Source organism: Tetrahymena thermophila (genome assembly GCF_000189635.1).
Source record: "Tetrahymena thermophila SB210 genomic scaffold scf_8254776, whole genome shotgun sequence".
Taxonomy (NCBI): Eukaryota; Ciliophora; class Oligohymenophorea; order Hymenostomatida; family Tetrahymenidae; genus Tetrahymena; species Tetrahymena thermophila.
In genome coordinates this window covers 527,868-545,200 of record NW_002476534.1, presented here as the reverse complement: position 1 = coordinate 545,200, position 17,333 = coordinate 527,868, and the positions used below count along the sequence as shown (strand labels likewise).

The 17,333-nt window shown below is 23.1% G+C and overlaps 5 protein-coding genes across 5 annotated transcripts; 2 read left to right on the top strand and 3 right to left on the bottom strand. All coding sequences in view use genetic code 6, as the record gives it.

Annotated features, from left to right (window-relative positions):
• Nucleotides 1–650: 650 nt before the first annotated feature.
• On the bottom strand, nucleotides 651–5,838 carry TTHERM_00158380 (hypothetical protein; the record flags this gene model as incomplete). Its single annotated transcript, XM_001009766.1, has 4 exons — nucleotides 651–3,076; nucleotides 3,133–3,427; nucleotides 3,480–5,481; nucleotides 5,624–5,838. 4 exons carry the CDS (start codon nucleotides 5,836–5,838, stop codon nucleotides 651–653), a joined length of 4,938 nt encoding a protein of 1,645 aa, XP_001009766.1.
• A 648-nt stretch (nucleotides 5,839–6,486) lies between these two features.
• TTHERM_00158390 (Dpy-30 motif protein) lies at nucleotides 6,487–6,901 on the bottom strand (the record flags this gene model as incomplete). The annotated part of the gene is made up of 3 exons (XM_001009767.2): nucleotides 6,487–6,553; nucleotides 6,610–6,841; nucleotides 6,895–6,901. The coding sequence occupies 3 exons, from the start codon at nucleotides 6,899–6,901 to the stop codon at nucleotides 6,487–6,489; spliced, it is 306 nt and encodes a 101-aa protein (XP_001009767.2).
• Nucleotides 6,902–7,345: 444 nt separating this feature from the next.
• TTHERM_000158389 (hypothetical protein) lies at nucleotides 7,346–8,766 on the top strand (the record flags this gene model as incomplete). Its single annotated transcript, XM_012796037.1, has 4 exons — nucleotides 7,346–7,361; nucleotides 7,420–8,562; nucleotides 8,623–8,682; nucleotides 8,744–8,766. 4 exons carry the CDS (start codon nucleotides 7,346–7,348, stop codon nucleotides 8,764–8,766), a joined length of 1,242 nt encoding a protein of 413 aa, XP_012651491.1.
• Nucleotides 8,767–9,306: 540 nt separating this feature from the next.
• On the top strand, nucleotides 9,307–11,050 carry TTHERM_000158388 (kinase domain protein; the record flags this gene model as incomplete). Its single annotated transcript, XM_012796036.1, has 6 exons — nucleotides 9,307–9,317; nucleotides 9,701–9,790; nucleotides 10,067–10,156; nucleotides 10,254–10,343; nucleotides 10,606–10,695; nucleotides 10,975–11,050. 6 exons carry the CDS (start codon nucleotides 9,307–9,309, stop codon nucleotides 11,048–11,050), a joined length of 447 nt encoding a protein of 148 aa, XP_012651490.1.
• A 1,344-nt stretch (nucleotides 11,051–12,394) lies between these two features.
• On the bottom strand, nucleotides 12,395–17,106 carry TTHERM_00158420 (hypothetical protein; the record flags this gene model as incomplete). Its single annotated transcript, XM_001009770.2, has 5 exons — nucleotides 12,395–12,701; nucleotides 12,763–13,200; nucleotides 13,875–14,386; nucleotides 14,495–14,842; nucleotides 14,896–17,106. The coding sequence occupies 5 exons, from the start codon at nucleotides 17,104–17,106 to the stop codon at nucleotides 12,395–12,397; spliced, it is 3,816 nt and encodes a 1,271-aa protein (XP_001009770.2).
• Nucleotides 17,107–17,333: the final 227 nt, after the last annotated feature.

The following is a 17,333-nucleotide window of genomic DNA, read 5'->3' as shown; positions in this document are numbered from 1 at the left end:
ATAATATAGAACAAAGATTCTTTAAATTATTTAAACCAAATTTTATTTTAATTTAAAAAAAACAACTAAATTTTAATCCATATTGTTTCAATTGTTTCAAATTTTTAGCAAAGCTATAAATTTTAAACAAAAAAACAAATTAATAAATTATTTATTTGAATAATTAAATTATTTACCTTACCTTCATTATTTTAAATCATACAAAAGTAACTTAATAAATAAATTAATTAATAGTTAATAAGTAAGCAATCAAATTAATAAATAAGTTGCTTTTGGACTAAATAGTCAAGGTATTGTGTGAACTCACATTTAAGATAATTAAAATCTAAAATAGAAGTATTTTGTCAAGAATTTGTTTTCTTGTTTTTATTTAAAAATTGTGAATCAGGAAACTTTTTCCATTTTTTTATAAATTAGAAAATAATTTAATGTGGTTTACTTTGATAAACACTTTTTTTAAATAAATAGCAATAAATACTTAATAAATTTAAATAAAATAAATAATTAAATAGAATATCTTTTTTTAAATTATTATGAAATTAATTGAATAAAAGATTTATTAAAATTTTAAACTATAAATAATAAAATATAAGAGGTTATTTCAAACTATATTTTATTTGAATAAGATAGATTAAGTATTTTATTTTATATCAATCAACAAAAAGCAACTTTTGAAGGTTTACATTTCTGTTGATTTTTATATCTCCCTAATACTCTTCTTCATCTATTATATCTTTATTTTCAGGAATTACTGCTTTACTTTATATATTACTTTGGTTATTTAATACTAGCTTTGAGTCATGCATATTTTCTTTTTAAAATATGAACTTTGATGAAGACATATTACTTGCATTATCGTTAAAGCTGTTATTTGTTGATTTATTTTTTGAGGGATACAAATTTTCATGGTTGTATCTTGAAGGAACTTTTCCTGTAACTATGTAGTTCTTTTTTATAACTTGTCTTGTAGCATAATTTCCATTTCCAGTAAGATGACTGATATCCGATTCTGCAAATGAATAATTATGGCTGATTTCACTTAGCTCTTTTTCAACATTTGAATTATTTGAGGAGACGTTTGACTTTCTTTTAGTGATATTAACTTTTTACTTTTCTTATTCTTTGTGGAGCTGCTCTATTTCAGCTTATTCTAGTTTTTCAAGAGTTTATTTTATAGCTTATTCTATTTGCTGCTATTACTGTTCCACCTTTGCAATTACATTTTTATCTAAAACCTTTTCTACTCTCTTTTTGCTTGGGTTAGTAGGAGAAGATTAATTTGAAGATTAATCTCTTAGTTATTTGACAATTTTGCTTCGTGAATCGTGTGTATTACTTGAATCAGCACTTTTTTATCTAGATTTGGATTCTTTTATCTTTTACAGATTTTCGTTAGATTTTCCAGAAAAATTTCTAAACTCTTTCCTATTGTTTTTTGAAGATTCTTCTCCATTTTTTTTAGATACAACTGAAAAATTATCACTCATGATTTCACTTTCATTGATTTCAATCCCATCATTATTTTTTATTCTCCTACTTTTTTTAGGCTCAGCTTTATTTTGTTCAAATTAAATTTCAATTAGTTTTTTTTTTGGCTGTTCATTCTACAATTTTACATTTTCATTTAAGTTGTTTTTTTCAAAGTCAAAATTATTTTATTATTTTTTTTCTTCATTATTTTATTCATCTTCTTCACATTCTTCTAAGAATTTTTTCATTATCATTTTTTTTCTCTCTTCTTTATTTAAGGCTATTTGTTATTCTTTGGTTATTTGATTTTGTTTATTTTATTGTTCTTTCTGAATATTTTGTTCTTTGCTTTCTGCTTATTAATTAATAGTTTCATCATCATTGTTTTATTCTGGTTGAACTTTAAGAGATTGTCTTTCTTAATCTAATTCTCTTTTTTATTTATGACTAATGTTTTTGCTTTAGATTTATTCATTTTTACCTTACTTTTCTTCATTAAATCCTTATGGTGAATTTTTATCATCAGAAAATTTTTGGGAAGGAGTGTTTTCATAGCTTTTTTCTATTGATTTTTGAACTGATTTCCACCATTATTTAAGATCTTCCTTATCCTGCTCTACAACTTGATGGTTTAATTAAGGAAGTTCTTGTTAAACTTACTTTTTTTTATTTAAAGATCTGCTTGATTCTTATCTATTTGGCCTGGAAGCACTCTCTGATTGTTAAACACTAACATTTTATATTATTTACCTTTCTTAACTATCATTATCAATCTGTTATTTTTAAATTTAATTATGAGAAACAATCTAATTTTATTCTTTTATTTGTTTTTATTTCATTTTAGGAGTTACATCTTGTTAATCTTCTTCTGAAAAAAATTCAGGGAATTTTTTCTTCAGCTCCATTTCTTTATTTTTTATTTGCATAACTTTATCTTTTGAGTCAATATTTTTCTTTTGTGTTATTATGTTATTTTATCCTTCATTTTAATTTTTTTAAATTGGGACAGTAACAATTGAAGATTAATTAGAACTTTGTCTAGACTAATTTTTTGACCTCTAAATTTAAGAATTTGTTGTGTTTTATTTTTATATTTCAATTCTTGATTTATCTTGCAAAGGTTCAATGCTTTGAATATGATTTTAATTAATTTTAGGCAGTTTGTCTTAAAAGTTAGAATGAGATTAAGAATTTTAATTCTATTAATTAAAATGAGGAGGGATAACTGCCAAAGAGTTAAATTAACTATTAGTTATACTCGTTTTATTAGATACAGGTCTATTTCCCAAGAGTTCTTTTTAATTCGAAACAGAAGAGATATGTGAAATGTTTAGCTTTGATTGCTTGTGGTTCTATTGAATAGGAGTAAAAAATTTTTACTTCTCTTCTTCAAGATAGTCTTTATCAAGAGATGTTATATCAACAGTAAATGGATTTTACTGCAGCATCTATGGATTGTTTAAAATTTCTTTTCTCAACTAAGGGTGCTTTGGCTTTAAAGACTGCTCTATTTCAGCTGTCATAAGAGTGATTCTATTTTTTTAATTAGAGAGCTAGTTATCTAAATTCATCAAAGAAGCTTCTATATCATCTTCGTTTTCTATTTCTATAATAATTTAAATTTAAAAAAATAACTTTGACTATATTTAAAAGAATGAGTACCTGAAATAGGATTGATTTAATTTATTGCATTTTTATGTCCACCATGATCTTTGTGAGTTGTAGTTTTATTTGTCTTTGTTGTTTTTTGTGTTACTGCTGATTTGTTTGATGTGGCTGTATTTATTCTTGACTTACTTTTATTTTCTATCATTTATGAAATGTTTTGAGATGTGTTAATTTAATTCTTTTCTTCAACATCTTTGACTTTTTCTAAATTATCTAAATGAATTTTTAAAATTTCCTTTTAGAGTTTTACTTCTTGTTCATTTATTTTTTACCATTCTTCCAATTCTTTCTTTAAAAAATATAGTCAAATAATCCAAATTATTTATTTAAAAAATATTTACTTTTTTTTCTGCTTTTTCTGGGGATATATTTTATTTCTCTTCGTTGTTCAGCTGCTTATCAATATTTATGTTATTTTAAAGCTTAGATTTAAATTTACTAATTGCTGTAAAAGTAGCTTTTTCTTCAATAGACTAATTCAAGAAATCCTCGTTTGTTTTTCTTTCCCAAAATTTTCTTCTTTCTTTTTAATTTTTTGAATAAGAAGGTTTTTCAGCTGGTGGCTATGGCTTCATAGAAAATTTGCTTACATCTTTCAAATAATTAGTGCGTTTTACAACTTTACCACTGTTGTTCATTTAAGACTATTTAGACATTAATTCATTGTCGAAATCTGCCTATTCAAGCAAGTATTCATCTTATTCAGGCTATGGAGATTTTATTTAAGGTTGCTAATCATATCTCTGGTTCTTCTTATTGTCAATTTTATTTCCTTTTTGTTGAGTCTCTTACTCTGCATTATTTTCATTAGTAGTTGTTTGTAAATTTGATTTCGAAGATTAATTAGTAATTTATCTGTGATAGTTGTACTGCTTTTTCAAATCATTAAATTAATTTTTGAATTCCTTCAAAATTTATTCTTTGTTTTCTTAGTTTGAGTCTTAGTTTTTAGTATCTTATTTGTAAAATTACGACAAATATTGTTGCTTTTGTTTGTCCATTTCTGATTCTTTTTATTTTTGTTCCTTCTTTTACTTAATAAGTTGCTCTTACTTTTGTTTAAGAAGCTCCATTTCTTTCTAATCTAACTACCTCTTTATTTCTGATTAGTTACTTTGTTTATCTTAAATTTAGTTTTTCACTCCACTGCCAGATTAGGACGTGCTGGGCTTATTTTAGATATTTTAAAAAACCTATGACCTATCATTTTTTTAACCAATCTCGACTTCTTGCACTTCTTCCTCTTCTTCTTGCCCATCTAACTCAAACTAAATTTTCTAAAAGTTTTTGGACAGAGCAACTTCTTTGTGATGATTTGTCATGCCATTTGGTAATACTTTTTAAACAAATGGCTCTTTTTCCTACTTATTATCAAAACTATTTCCTTCATCAAATTTCCATTCCCCATAATTATCTGATTTTTTTTAATCTTTTTATTTTATGGCATTTTATTCTTTCTTCTATTTATTATTTTATGAAGGACTGTTTTCTTTTTTACCTTAGCTATTTTATTTTTCTTTGTTTTTACTTTACTAGCTCTCTTGATTCTTTTTAGCATTTTGCTCGCTTTAAATTTTAGCCTTATAATTCTGGTTATAAACTTCAAACCCAAGCATGTCTGGAGTTTTAGTTCTATCTCCTCCATTGATATCATACTTATCCTGAACAATAGATATCTCTTGATTATAAAGGTAATCTTCTTTGTTATTTTTATTTTTCTTTTTATAATCAGCTGCTACATATGAAGGGGAATTTTCTTTTAACTAAGATGATTCATTTTTTTTCATTTTCTTCCTTACTTGAGACTCGTTTTCTGAGTCTACGTATAAATTAGATTATCCTACTCCTGAAAAAGACCCACTCTAATAATTGTATTCATCCTCTTCATTGATATTTTCTTGATCTTAATTTGAATTCCTTTTTTGATTTTTTGGTTTTGGCAAATTTTTATACATGTCCAACATTTTTTTTTCTTCTAAAAGCTAAACTAACTCCATTTATTTCATTTAGTTCTCGTAGAGTTCTTACTCAATCTTTTGTTATTTTAAATGTTTTTCTGCATCTTCTAAAGGCACTGGTCTAGGAACCCATTATTTCAACATTTTTTTATTATCATTATCTTCTTATAATTTATTAGCGTTTTCCACTCCATTAATTATATCAATACTCTTGTAAATATTAACAGCAGGTTTTTATTTTTGATAATTTATATCATTTTAACGAATGTTTGTCTTCAAATACTTTTCATATTATTCTTTCTTTTCTTTCTTTAATTTTTCAAGTATTTCTTGTTATTCTTTGTCTGCTTTTTCCTATTCATTTTTTTCTTTCAGTGTATTTTCCCTAAAAATATAAAAAGTAGATTAAATAATGAATTAGCAAAATATATAATCAATTATCATTATCATTATCTATGGCGACGCTATGATTTAAGTGTTAATATTTTGATAAAACTAAATTTGAAAAACTAAATAATTGAATATACTTCATTCTTTTTTAATTTTGTTCCATCATTTTTCTATGTTTTTCCATTTCATTTCTATGCCAAATATCCATCTTTTTGTTACTTGGGCCATGACTTGAGCCTCTTTTATTTTTAGAAACTGGGTTCTTTACATTATTTTTTTTTTGATCTTAATCTAAATCTTATCCTGAAGCAGAGTCATTAGTCTTATCTTATCTCTTGCCCTAAGAACTCATAATTAATAACTAATAGCTCCCACCCTTCAAAAAAAAGTTTCTTTTTTATTTTTAAAAATATCAAAACAACGTTTTATAGATGCCTACTTCTTTCTTTTTTTAAACTTTGCCTAAAAACCAACCTTTAATATCTATCTGACTGTTGAAATTATTAATTAAAAAAATATCAATCAAAATTATATTCTTTAAAAACTTAAAAAATACTGAATTTATTTAATTTACAAAGATTAATTGTGACAAATTATATCCAAGTAGTACAATATATAATAAACTCTCTAAGAATATTTTTTTACTTTATATCCTAAAAGTTTCAAAAATTAATAACTTTTTAAACACACAAGTTAAACTAAACAATCATCTTAAGAGCATTCAACAAAATAAAAATGAAATAACATTAAATAATTAAAGCACTTTATCTAAAATGTTATTTACCAAAAGCGTGGAATTGTCCTTAAAATATTTTAAATGGCTATATAAAAGTTATTTAACTATTGCATATTTTCTTTATACCAATTAGATCTATAGAAAAAATATATCGATTGATTGATTCAATATTAAAACAAATTTAAAAAAAAATATTATTATTTGAAATATACAAAGAATAAATATGCATCAGCTACTTTATTTAAACTTAAATATAATTATTTTTCATTTTTTCTTTTCTGGGTCTCTGTCTAATAAAAATTTTCCTAAAAACTATATTGGATTTTCTGGCCTATTAATTATTTTATTTGTAAATTATGTCTTAACAGAATTAAGATTAAATCTTACCTCTTAGCACCTAACTCTCTTAACCCTTCGAGTAATACTTAAGTGACAGAACTCTCATAATAATCTCTTAAAGGAAGTTGCTAAAACTTACTTCCACCTCCTCCTTGCTAATTAGAAGCTCCTGTTAGCAATCCATCATCTTAATCTTGGTTTTAATTCTATTCATCATCTTCATCAGCAATATTTTGTAATCCTTAAGATGATCCTTTCGATTATTGCTATTTTTTCTTCTCTAGATATTTTATAAATATTTTTTTCTAAATTTGCTAAAATACAATTTATTACCAGCCATTTATCTTTCTTTGCTTTCTTCTAATAATTAAATATTGAAAAGAATTATGTTAATAAATAAATAAACAAATCAATTAATTAATTATTATAAATGTTATTCAAGTTTCTGTATTAAATATCAGAAATCTATCTAAAAATATTAATCAATTATTTTCTTCTAAAAACTGAATTGAATATTGTGTACAAAATGCAAAGAAAATAAGATTGATTAATTGATTGATAGATAGATAATACTATTTTAAGATATTTTTCATTTTTTTTATGGAATAAAGTACTGAATACAAATGATTTAAAATAATTAATGAATGATCAATAAATTATTTATATTTTATTTAATTAAAAATACTAATTTATCTTTCTTGTTATATTATCAACACTATAAATTCATAATAAAAACCAGAATTAATAATAGTAGTAGCAGTAGTGATAGATAGATTTAAATCAAATGAGTTCAGCGGCAGGTAAATAAGCTTTTTTTTATGGTATTTTAATATAAAAACAATAATATTTTTTCTTTAGATTTAAGCGAATAGGCATCTGATAGAGATTTGGAAGAAGATGATGCAGATAAGACAGAAAATTAAAATGATAACGATGAAGATTAAGAAAAAAATGATGATGATGATGACAATGAAGAAATCAATTAAGAAGTCACAGGATAAAAAAGAGTAACTTTCAAAGATAACTAACCAGATACAATTAAGCAAGTTTAAATGGAAGTAAATGATATATCAAAAGGCATTGACTCCTTTTTGATGAACTTGCATAAGCTGCCTTAAAATTAATACAATGATAGAAACAGTTAATTTAGATCTTAACTTCAGCAATCTTAACAAGGACCTATTTACCCTAACTATTCCTAATTAATGCAGACTGAAAAAGCTTATTAAAGAGATTTGCTGCCTTAACTGTAGGATAATCTTAATCAGTATAAGTAAGAGCATAACAAATTCTTTTATTCAAAATAAGACATGGCATCTGGGAGATAAATTTAAAATAACTAAGAAAAATACGTAAGCAGAAATAGAGATATACCCTCATAAGTTATTAATGATAAGAGCTATTCTTAAATGAATACTTCGAAATATAATTATTATGGTTAATATAGACATCAGTCTGATAGATTTGGTCTTCCATCTTAAAATAACTTGAGACTCTCACATTCTTAGCAACCTCAAAACATAAATTAAAGTACTTATTAATAATATCAATAATAGCAGCAGTAATAATATTCACTGTCAAAAAGATCAACTATCAATGATTTAAACTATCAAAACACCTCGTAGAGAAATGTTGAGTAATAGTAAAAATAATAAAATGGAAGCTCTTATAACTTTAGTCGTAATATAGAAGACATTAATTCATAAGTTGGCTAGCTTGCTAAATCTATCTATTAAGATACTCCAACAAATAGATAAAATCCTTCTCAGTATATTCCTTCATATTAGAATAGCTTATCTAAACCTCCATAAAATTAACAAAGAAACTTTGAATATGACAGTATAAATCAAAGATAAGATTATTCTAACTATTAGAGTATAAATATTGCTAAACAAAAAGATGAATTAGGAGAATATTCTAACAAATCTTCAAACTAAAATTCATTTAATTTTTCTAAAAACTAAACTGTTAGAGACCTTTATAAATATCGTCCTAAAAGAGGTAAATCCTAATTAAAATTCAAAATAATAATCATGTATTTATAAATATATTTATTCTTAGTAATTGATGAGTCAGAGCTTTATGGTGAAATTCAGTAAACGTTTATCCCCAATAAAACAAGTAAAATATTTTGATGAAAATATCAATCAAATTGTATACATATTTCCTTTTAAAACAATAGGTGTCTTAAGGAGTAATTATTGAATATATATATATATTAACAGATATTTTAATCAAACATATAGTTAAGTTTTTTATATTTAAAAAATTATTTTTAATATTGTATTTATATCTATCTAAAATATAGCAAGTTATACATTCATTCATTCAAATATAAATTATAAATAAATTTAAAAGTAATAGTTTTTATTTTATTAGGATTTCATTCATAATGCTAATAAGTTTCTTCAAAAATGTTTATTACCATTTATTTTAAATTCTATATATTTAATTTTCTAATTAAACTACTAATTTAAAATAAAATATTTTTACTTTTAATTACATCTGAAATATAACAGACTCTCTAATTAAGATGCCCACCCAAAATAATTTTATTGAAAGTTTATATAGGAGTATAAACATTTTTTAAATACCATGCAAAAAAGTCCTTAATTAACGAGAATCTACAGTATTTAATATCCAAATTAATTTGAAATAAAATTCAATCAATTTTTTGATACACTTATAAAATTAATTAAATTTCGACAAATTGCTACTAAATAGTTTTTGAAAAAAAAAAGTAAAATGAAATAATAGTAAAATTGTTTCTACGATATAAAAGAAGTTATTATTTATTTTTTTATTAATACTCTTTAAATTTATTTTTATAAATAAAAAAGTTTTTAAACTCTTCATTTTAATCTCATTAGGTTCTCCATATTACTCTGAATTATATTTCATTTTTTAATGTTTTTTATTTTATATTCAAGTTATTTAAAATATTATTTTTCTAATAAAATTCTCACTTCCATTATTTTTATTAATAAAGATTTTTTTAAATTATTTTAACTTAATTTGCATTTTCAATTTATATTCTGACTATTAATTAATTATTCATATTTTATTATTTGAAATTTTTTCTTCATTTTTTCCTTCTGACTAATGATTTATTTATTTTTTTTCTTCGATATTTATAAAGTGATAATGAAATCAGTGATAATGATGTGCCATGCTTAGGTTTTGGTTTAGCAAAGTGCAGTAATCTTACAGATTTGACACTTGATCTTAGGTAAAAACAGATTATTGGTTTTAAATTGTGATTTTTTTTTAATATAAAAGTGAATCTAAAATAATATAACTAACTCTTTTAATATATTTATTTCTTTTAATTTTATTTATTTTTCATTTTTTTTCTTTATTATCTTTGTTTTATTTTGTTAATTTAACTCATTTTTTTCACTTTCAACTTTTTTCTTTATTTTAAATGAATTAATTTCATTTTATTTAATATTTTATCCTTCTACATAATTAATGAATAACTGTTTTTTCTTCAATATTTAAAAAGCTACAATAAAATCTATGCAATTGGTGCATTAGGCTTATGTTCTGATTTAGTAAATTGCACTAATCTCTCTAATTTGAATCTTAATCTAAAGTAAATACTATTTGTATTGGATTGTGATATTTTTTAATTTTCATTTTTCATTTTTTCTGTGTAATAACTAATTAATTTTTCTTCAGTATTTAAAAAGCTTCAATTAAATTGGTGCAACTGGGGTATCAGGATTAGGTACTGATTTAGCAAAGTGCACTAATCTCTCAACTTTGAAACTTTAGCTTTGGTAAAAACAGTTTAGCATAGAGATATTTTTGAATATTAAAAAGAATTCAAAACAATTTTACAAACAAACTCTTTTAATTAGTTTATTTTTCATTTTCTTCTTTAATGTGCTTGTTTTTTTTTCTTTTATATTTATTTAACTCTTTTTTTTTTTTTTAAATTTTTATTTTATAATTAGTTAATTTCTTATTATATCATATTTTTTCTTCATTTTTTTCCTAACTAACTAATTAATTATATATTTTTCTTCAAAATTTAAAAAGTTAAAATAAAATTGGTGATGTAGGTGTATCAGGCTTAGGTTTTGCTTTAGCAAAATGCACTAATCTCTCAAATTTAGCACTTGATTTTTAGTAAAAAAATAGTTTATTTGTGATTATTATATTTTTTAATAAAAAATGAACTCAAACAATTTAACTCTAATAATTTATTTATTCGATTTTTATTGAATTTTTTTTATTTTATTTATTTTGTTTGTGTTTTTTTTTATTTGATAATTTAACTCATTTTTTTTTCTTTTTTTCTTTTTAACTTTTTATTTTTATTTATTTATTCATTTCTTATTATTTAATATTTTTTCACCATTTTTTCTTTTAAAAAAACTAATTAATTTTATATTTTTCTTCAAAAAGTCACAATTAAATTGGTGACTAAGGTGATCAGGCTTAGGTTCTGGTTTAGCAAATTGCACTAAACTATAAAATTTGACAATAGATTTTTAGTAAAAAAACAATTTATTTGTTTTGAATTGTGATATTTTTTTTTTTTTAAATAATTAAAAAGCTTCAATTAAATTGGTGTAGAATAGAATAGAATAGAAATACTCGCACATAAATATGCACTCAGAATAACTCTTAAATATAATATTATAATAGATTTAAAAATATTCATTTATTTAATTTTTGTTGTATTTATTATGTTTTTAGATACCTATATTTTTATAATTTTTCATACTATAGTACTTTTATTTTATTTTTCTATATGTTGTTTAACTAGACTAGTAAGTTAGCTATCTAGGTAAGGTAAAGTGCAATGTTAAAAGGATTAAGATGTTGTTACTTAAGCTTTTAGCATTTAAGGGCTTATAGTTATCTTAGGAGTTGTTTCCTAATTAGGATATAAGCTCTTTTCTTTAGTTAGTAGATATCTAATTAGGAGTTAGTTATTAAGAGAATAAAGCAGATTTATTGGGTTAGTGTGTAATTATTTTGAGTTTGTTTGTTTATTTATTGCACTTTACTGAACAAATTTAGCCGATAAGTCATGAGAACCCCCCTTATTTTAAATTTTCTTAAAATACTTTAGCCTTTTATTTAATTTATTTTTCTTAAGAGCAGAGGTTTTTTTAGAATTGTTTTAAATAAAAAATTTTTATTTGATTTATATTATTAATGATTAAAAATTAAATAGTCTTAAAATTGTCATAAAAAAATAAAATTAAAGCTTTTCAAATTTTTAATTTAATTTGAAAAATTAAAAAAATAATTTAATTATTTTTGCATTTTATTTGATGAAATTTATATTAAAACAAATCGACACAATAAATAAATAAATTAATAAATTAAGAAATAAATAAAAATAAATTTTTTATTTTTTGGAATATAAAATAATTAGCAATAAATTTTTAAAATTTTATATTAATTTGAAGTCTAATAAATAGCAAGCCTTTTTAAAACAAAACTCATATTTACAAATAATAAAAATATAATTCAATAATAATTTAACAAGAACAATTTTTATGAAGTAAATACATAGATAAAAATAAAATGTTATTAATATAAATTTATTGATTTTATAGTTGTTGCTAATTAAAAGTGATTGATTGATTGATGGATTCAAATTTGACAATTAAGAAAATTGCTAAATGAGATTTTAACAAATTATTTTATTTTGCATTGTAAATTATATGAAAGAAATAAAATCAAGAGTTTTTTAGACTTATTAAATAAGCTATAGTTAGATAGAAAGAATGAGTGAAAAATCTACTAAGTGATAGATATGCAAAAGATAAGGAAAAAATACTCATATAGTATAGTAAGAATCAGGAAACTTTCAATGCTTGACAACTCTCCATACTTTATTGTTAACAGATTTTGTAGATTGAGACTAAGGAATATCTATTAATTCTTATTCTTAAATTTATTTGTTTTCATCTTACTCTTCAGAATATTTATTATTAGATTTATCAAATTAGTTTAGCTATTTTTTCTTTTTTTCCAAATTGGTGACGCTGCTACTTACTACTATTCTATTTTTATTTAATCCTTCATCTTAGAATAGGAGATTACTACTGATATCTAATTTTCTTCCTCCTCTTAGCAAGTTGTTTTTTACTGATTTAGAATATTCCATTCTTTTACTGATAATTTGTAATATAAAATTTATTTAAAATTTAAAAAATTTGTAAGCATTTATTTTACTTGTAGAGGTCTTTACGATTTTCTATAATCTTAATTTCTCTATCACGATTTATTTTGTTTTCTTCTAACAACTTTTTAAAATCATTATTGTTTTTGTTTTTCATAAAATTGGGAAGGGGAGCTCCATCTAGTTATTCACCTTTTTATAAGTTTCTAATTTGTTAGAGGCCTAGCTTTTATGCATCTAATTCTGGAGTTTAGTAAGGTCCAAACTTATATTCGCTATCTATTTAGTTTACTTAACTCAAGTAATTATCAGTAGCTTTTCCAGGTCCAATTTAATGTAATTCTTTAACAAAATTCTTAGAGGCGACAAGAAGTTGTTGCTGCTCAGCTTTTTTAGTGTCATTTTGCTACTTTTTATGTAAAAGTTTTTATCTCTTTTCTAAAATAATTTTCTCATGGAGAGTCTCATTTTATTGTCTTCTAAGTTCAACTCTAATATAATAATTAATTAATATTTAGTAAGATTTTAATTAAATTTTTTTTTGCTTCATTTTCAAAATTATTTAAATAAAATTAATATCAGAAAAGAAAAAAAAATTCATTAAACTGTTATTTGATAATTTTTGAATGTTAAAAAATTTAATTGATAACTTCATGCTTGCTCATTTTTAGTTTAATTTATATTTAATCAATATTTACTTATTAAATGTTTTTTTTTACAAATTAATAAAAATTAATGAGCAATATATTAGGATTAAGAGTGGATTCTGCTAATTAGTTTATATCAACTCTTTATATAAAATTTGAATAGAATTTTAATAAGAAATTAAAAATTTTTTAGATTCAAATGAGAAGTAATAAATAAAAAACCACTTCAAATCAAATAACTTTTATTTCTTTTATTATTTCATTAATATTCTAAATTTAATATTTCAAAAGTATTTTTAAATAATTAAGTTTTGTTTAAAATTTTTTGATTTGTATTAGAATAAATTAATTCTTTTTAGTAATTTTAGGTTTAAATTAAATTTTGTTGGTTGATAATTTTTTCTTTAAGCAAGTAAATAATTATTATTGGTTTGTAATTATTTTTAATTAAAATTTTAGTAATTTATTTTAAATAATTTAATATTTTTAAGCTTTTATTTAAAAATTAAATTAATTACTCTTTGTAAATTTAGTTGTTTACTTGTTGGAATTCTTGCTCTCTTTTTTGTCTCTTAAACTCTTTTTCTTTTTTGTACTTTTACACAATTGAAACAGCATTTTAATTTGCAACTTAATCTTCTGCAATTTTAATCATCTCTTTGATTTAATTATTTTTTTTTATTGGAGGAAGAATTCTACCTGAGTTCTTTTGGCTTTCAATGCTACTGTAAAGGTGATTGTTTTAAGATCTTTAATTTTCATCTTAGACAGATTTTATATGCAAATTATTAATTGCTAAGCTCTCATAATCTGGATCAGAGTTTCTAATGACTTAAATTTCTCTATTTATTTGAGCTAGCATGGTTTCAAGTTCTCTCTTTCTTTTATTAGCTTCTCTGATTTTTATTTCCTTAGACAACTCTTATGCAATAAATTTATTATGAGGTATATTTCCTTTTTCTTTTCTAATTAGCTCATTTTTAGCTGATTTGGCAGTTAGGTATTCAAGCTTTCTCTACAATGCAAATTCCTATTAAAAAAATTATTTATTAATTATAAGAATAAATGCATTTATTTTTGCTGATTCTGCTAATTTTCTGCTTCTAAAATAACTAAAATCTAATAAAAAATTGATTACGTCTCTTCTCTCATTCTTTTATTTCTTGTCTAATGACTTTTCTGGAGATTATTAATTGCTATTTAAGTTAATGTTTAAAATCTCTTGTTTCTGCAAATTCTAAATTTAATCAAATTCTTATTTAGCTTTTTAATTGTCATCATCGTCTACTTATTTTTAATGAGGCTCTTTTTACTAAATATTTACTTCTAAAACTTATTCTTCTTAATTATTATTTTTATCAGTTTGTTATTGTTGTTTTTAGGAAGGGTGAATGACTTTTCTGAAATTCTATTTATTTTCTTCAAGAAAAATATGCTTCTTTTGTTGTGATTTGTTACGTTGAGCATTCTTCACTGGATGATCTGCCTTAAATTAAATATTAATAGTTTAAATTGTATAATATAAGATAGAATCATTACCTCTTATTCTTTATAATCCATCAAGTTCTTTTTCTTTTTTTGTCTTTAAAGCCTAGCTTCTTCGCTTTCATCTTCTGCTCCTTCTTCGTGCTGATTATCGCCTTCTTCATTTTATATTAAGTTATTTTACTCATTTTTTTACTGCTCATTTTATTCATGAATGTGTAGGCCTTAAGAAAATGTAGATTTTCTTCTTGAATTTCTCTTTACTTGTATTTAATCGCTTAACTCAAGAATTTCATTCAAGGCATTATTCTTTATCTGCTTATTTTCTTATTGTTCTTCTTATTTTTATTCTAAATCTTCATCTCTAATAACTGGAATTGAAAAAGTAGATTTCCTTTTAAGGTCTCTTTTATGCTAAATAACATTGTTTAACTCTATTATTTCGTTTAGGGCATTAGGCTTCTTTTTGGCCATTTCCTATGTGTCGTCCAAATGGTGTGATTCCTCAGTAATTTTAGAATTATCGTCTTTCTTTTCATTTTTATCTCCTTCTTCTTCTTCTTCATCTGGAATATGAGGAACAGAAAATGTTGATTTTCTTGTCAAAGATCTCTTGGATTGTATTTAGTTGTTCAGGCTCAGTATTTCTTAATAAGCACTTGGCTTTTTTTAACCAGAGCCATTCTCTTATTGATCTTCTACTTCAGCATCTTTTCCAGCGTTTTCATTTATATTTTACTACAAAGATGTAGAGGATGGCTGACTTTACATATCATCATTATCATTGTTATTATCTTCTGACTTCTTATCTTAATTTTCTTAGTCTTTGCCCTCTTCCTCATCATCTAAATGAACTGGTAGTGAAAAAGTTGATTTTCTTGTTAGTTGTCTTTTTACTTAAATATCACTGTTTAATTTTAAAATTTCCACAAACGCATTAGGCTTTTTTCCACCTTGAATCTAATGTTATTCATCTTCCTTTTAATCATTGTTGTTCTGACTTTCATTTTCTTCATTATCTCCTTTTTCTTCAATTGAAGGCTGTTCTTTGATTTTACTGATTTCGTTTTCTTCAGGTAATTTAACTGACTTTGGTTTATCTTTAGATTCACTTTATTCGTCATCATCATCTTAGATAACTGGTAAAGAGAAAGTAGATTTTCTCTTCAGACTGCTTTTAAAATGTATTTCGTTATTTAGCTTGATTATTTCGTTAAATGCATTTTGCTTTTTTTCTTTACCAGGAGATACATTTGAATGGTGCTATTCAGCTTGATCACTTGATTATTATTATTATTATTATTAGTCATTGTCTTATTTATCACCCTTGTTATTATCATTATCTTCTTCGTCATCATCATGTTTGATATTAGTCATTGAAAAAGTGGATTTTCTTTTGAGATCTCTCTTAACTTAAATTTAACTGCTCAGCTTTATAACTTCATTCAAAGCATTTGGCTTTTATTTCGCTTCTTCCTATAATTCAGAAATAGACTTTTATTAAGTGTGTTCCTCATTTTCTTTTAATAACTGATTTTGATCTTCTCCTTCTTAGTCTGCATTATTTTCTAATTTTTTTTCTTTTTCGTGCAAGTCATTTAGGCTTTAAATCTAATTTTGATCATTTTCTTCACCTTCTTCACGCTTATTTGAAGCAACTTAAGTGTTTTGGTTATTTTCATTCTCATCTTATTTTTTATTAGCGTTATCTTACAACTGACTAGCAATTTCTTATAAATGAGAAAGATTCTCTTCTTAAAATCTCGAGGCTCTCCTAACACTCCTTCTCTAGACTATATGTTCATTGAATTCTTTGATGTCATCTTGCACATTATGCTATGGTTTAACAGGTAGTTATAATTCAGCACTCTTATTATTTACATCAGATGAAGCATCATTTTAATCTTATTTTAAATTATTTTAATTTGCTTTGTCCTACATAGATTATTAGAGGGTATTGATTTCATTAGAATCTAAATTACCATTGTTTTTTTCTTAATCTTAGCTGTGCTTACTGATTAACTCTCCTAAATTCATTTCTTCGTGATTACTAAAAACTGATTTTCTTTATGAATTTCTTTTTTTTTAAATAGCTTGACTTAATTCAGCAATGTCATCCTGCACAGTGTGCTTTGGCTGTTAAGGAACAGTTAAATGATTTTATTAAGGATTCTCGTTGTGATTATTTTGCTAAATGCTTTGCTAGTCAACGCCTTCCTTGTCAGCCAAAATGTTGATTTTATTTTCTTGATTATTTTCTGACATATTCCTATCTTAATAAATAAATCACTTTAAATAATTTGTATTTATTTTATTATGATAAATAATATAACTTTATAAATAAATTACTTTTTTTTTTTTTGCTAACAATAATAGATTATATTTAATCAACAAACATCAGATTTTAAATAATCAATTATATAATACTAAAAACTTCTATTACATTGTGAACTATCAGTAATAATGTCATCACGCACTCAATAAAACTACAA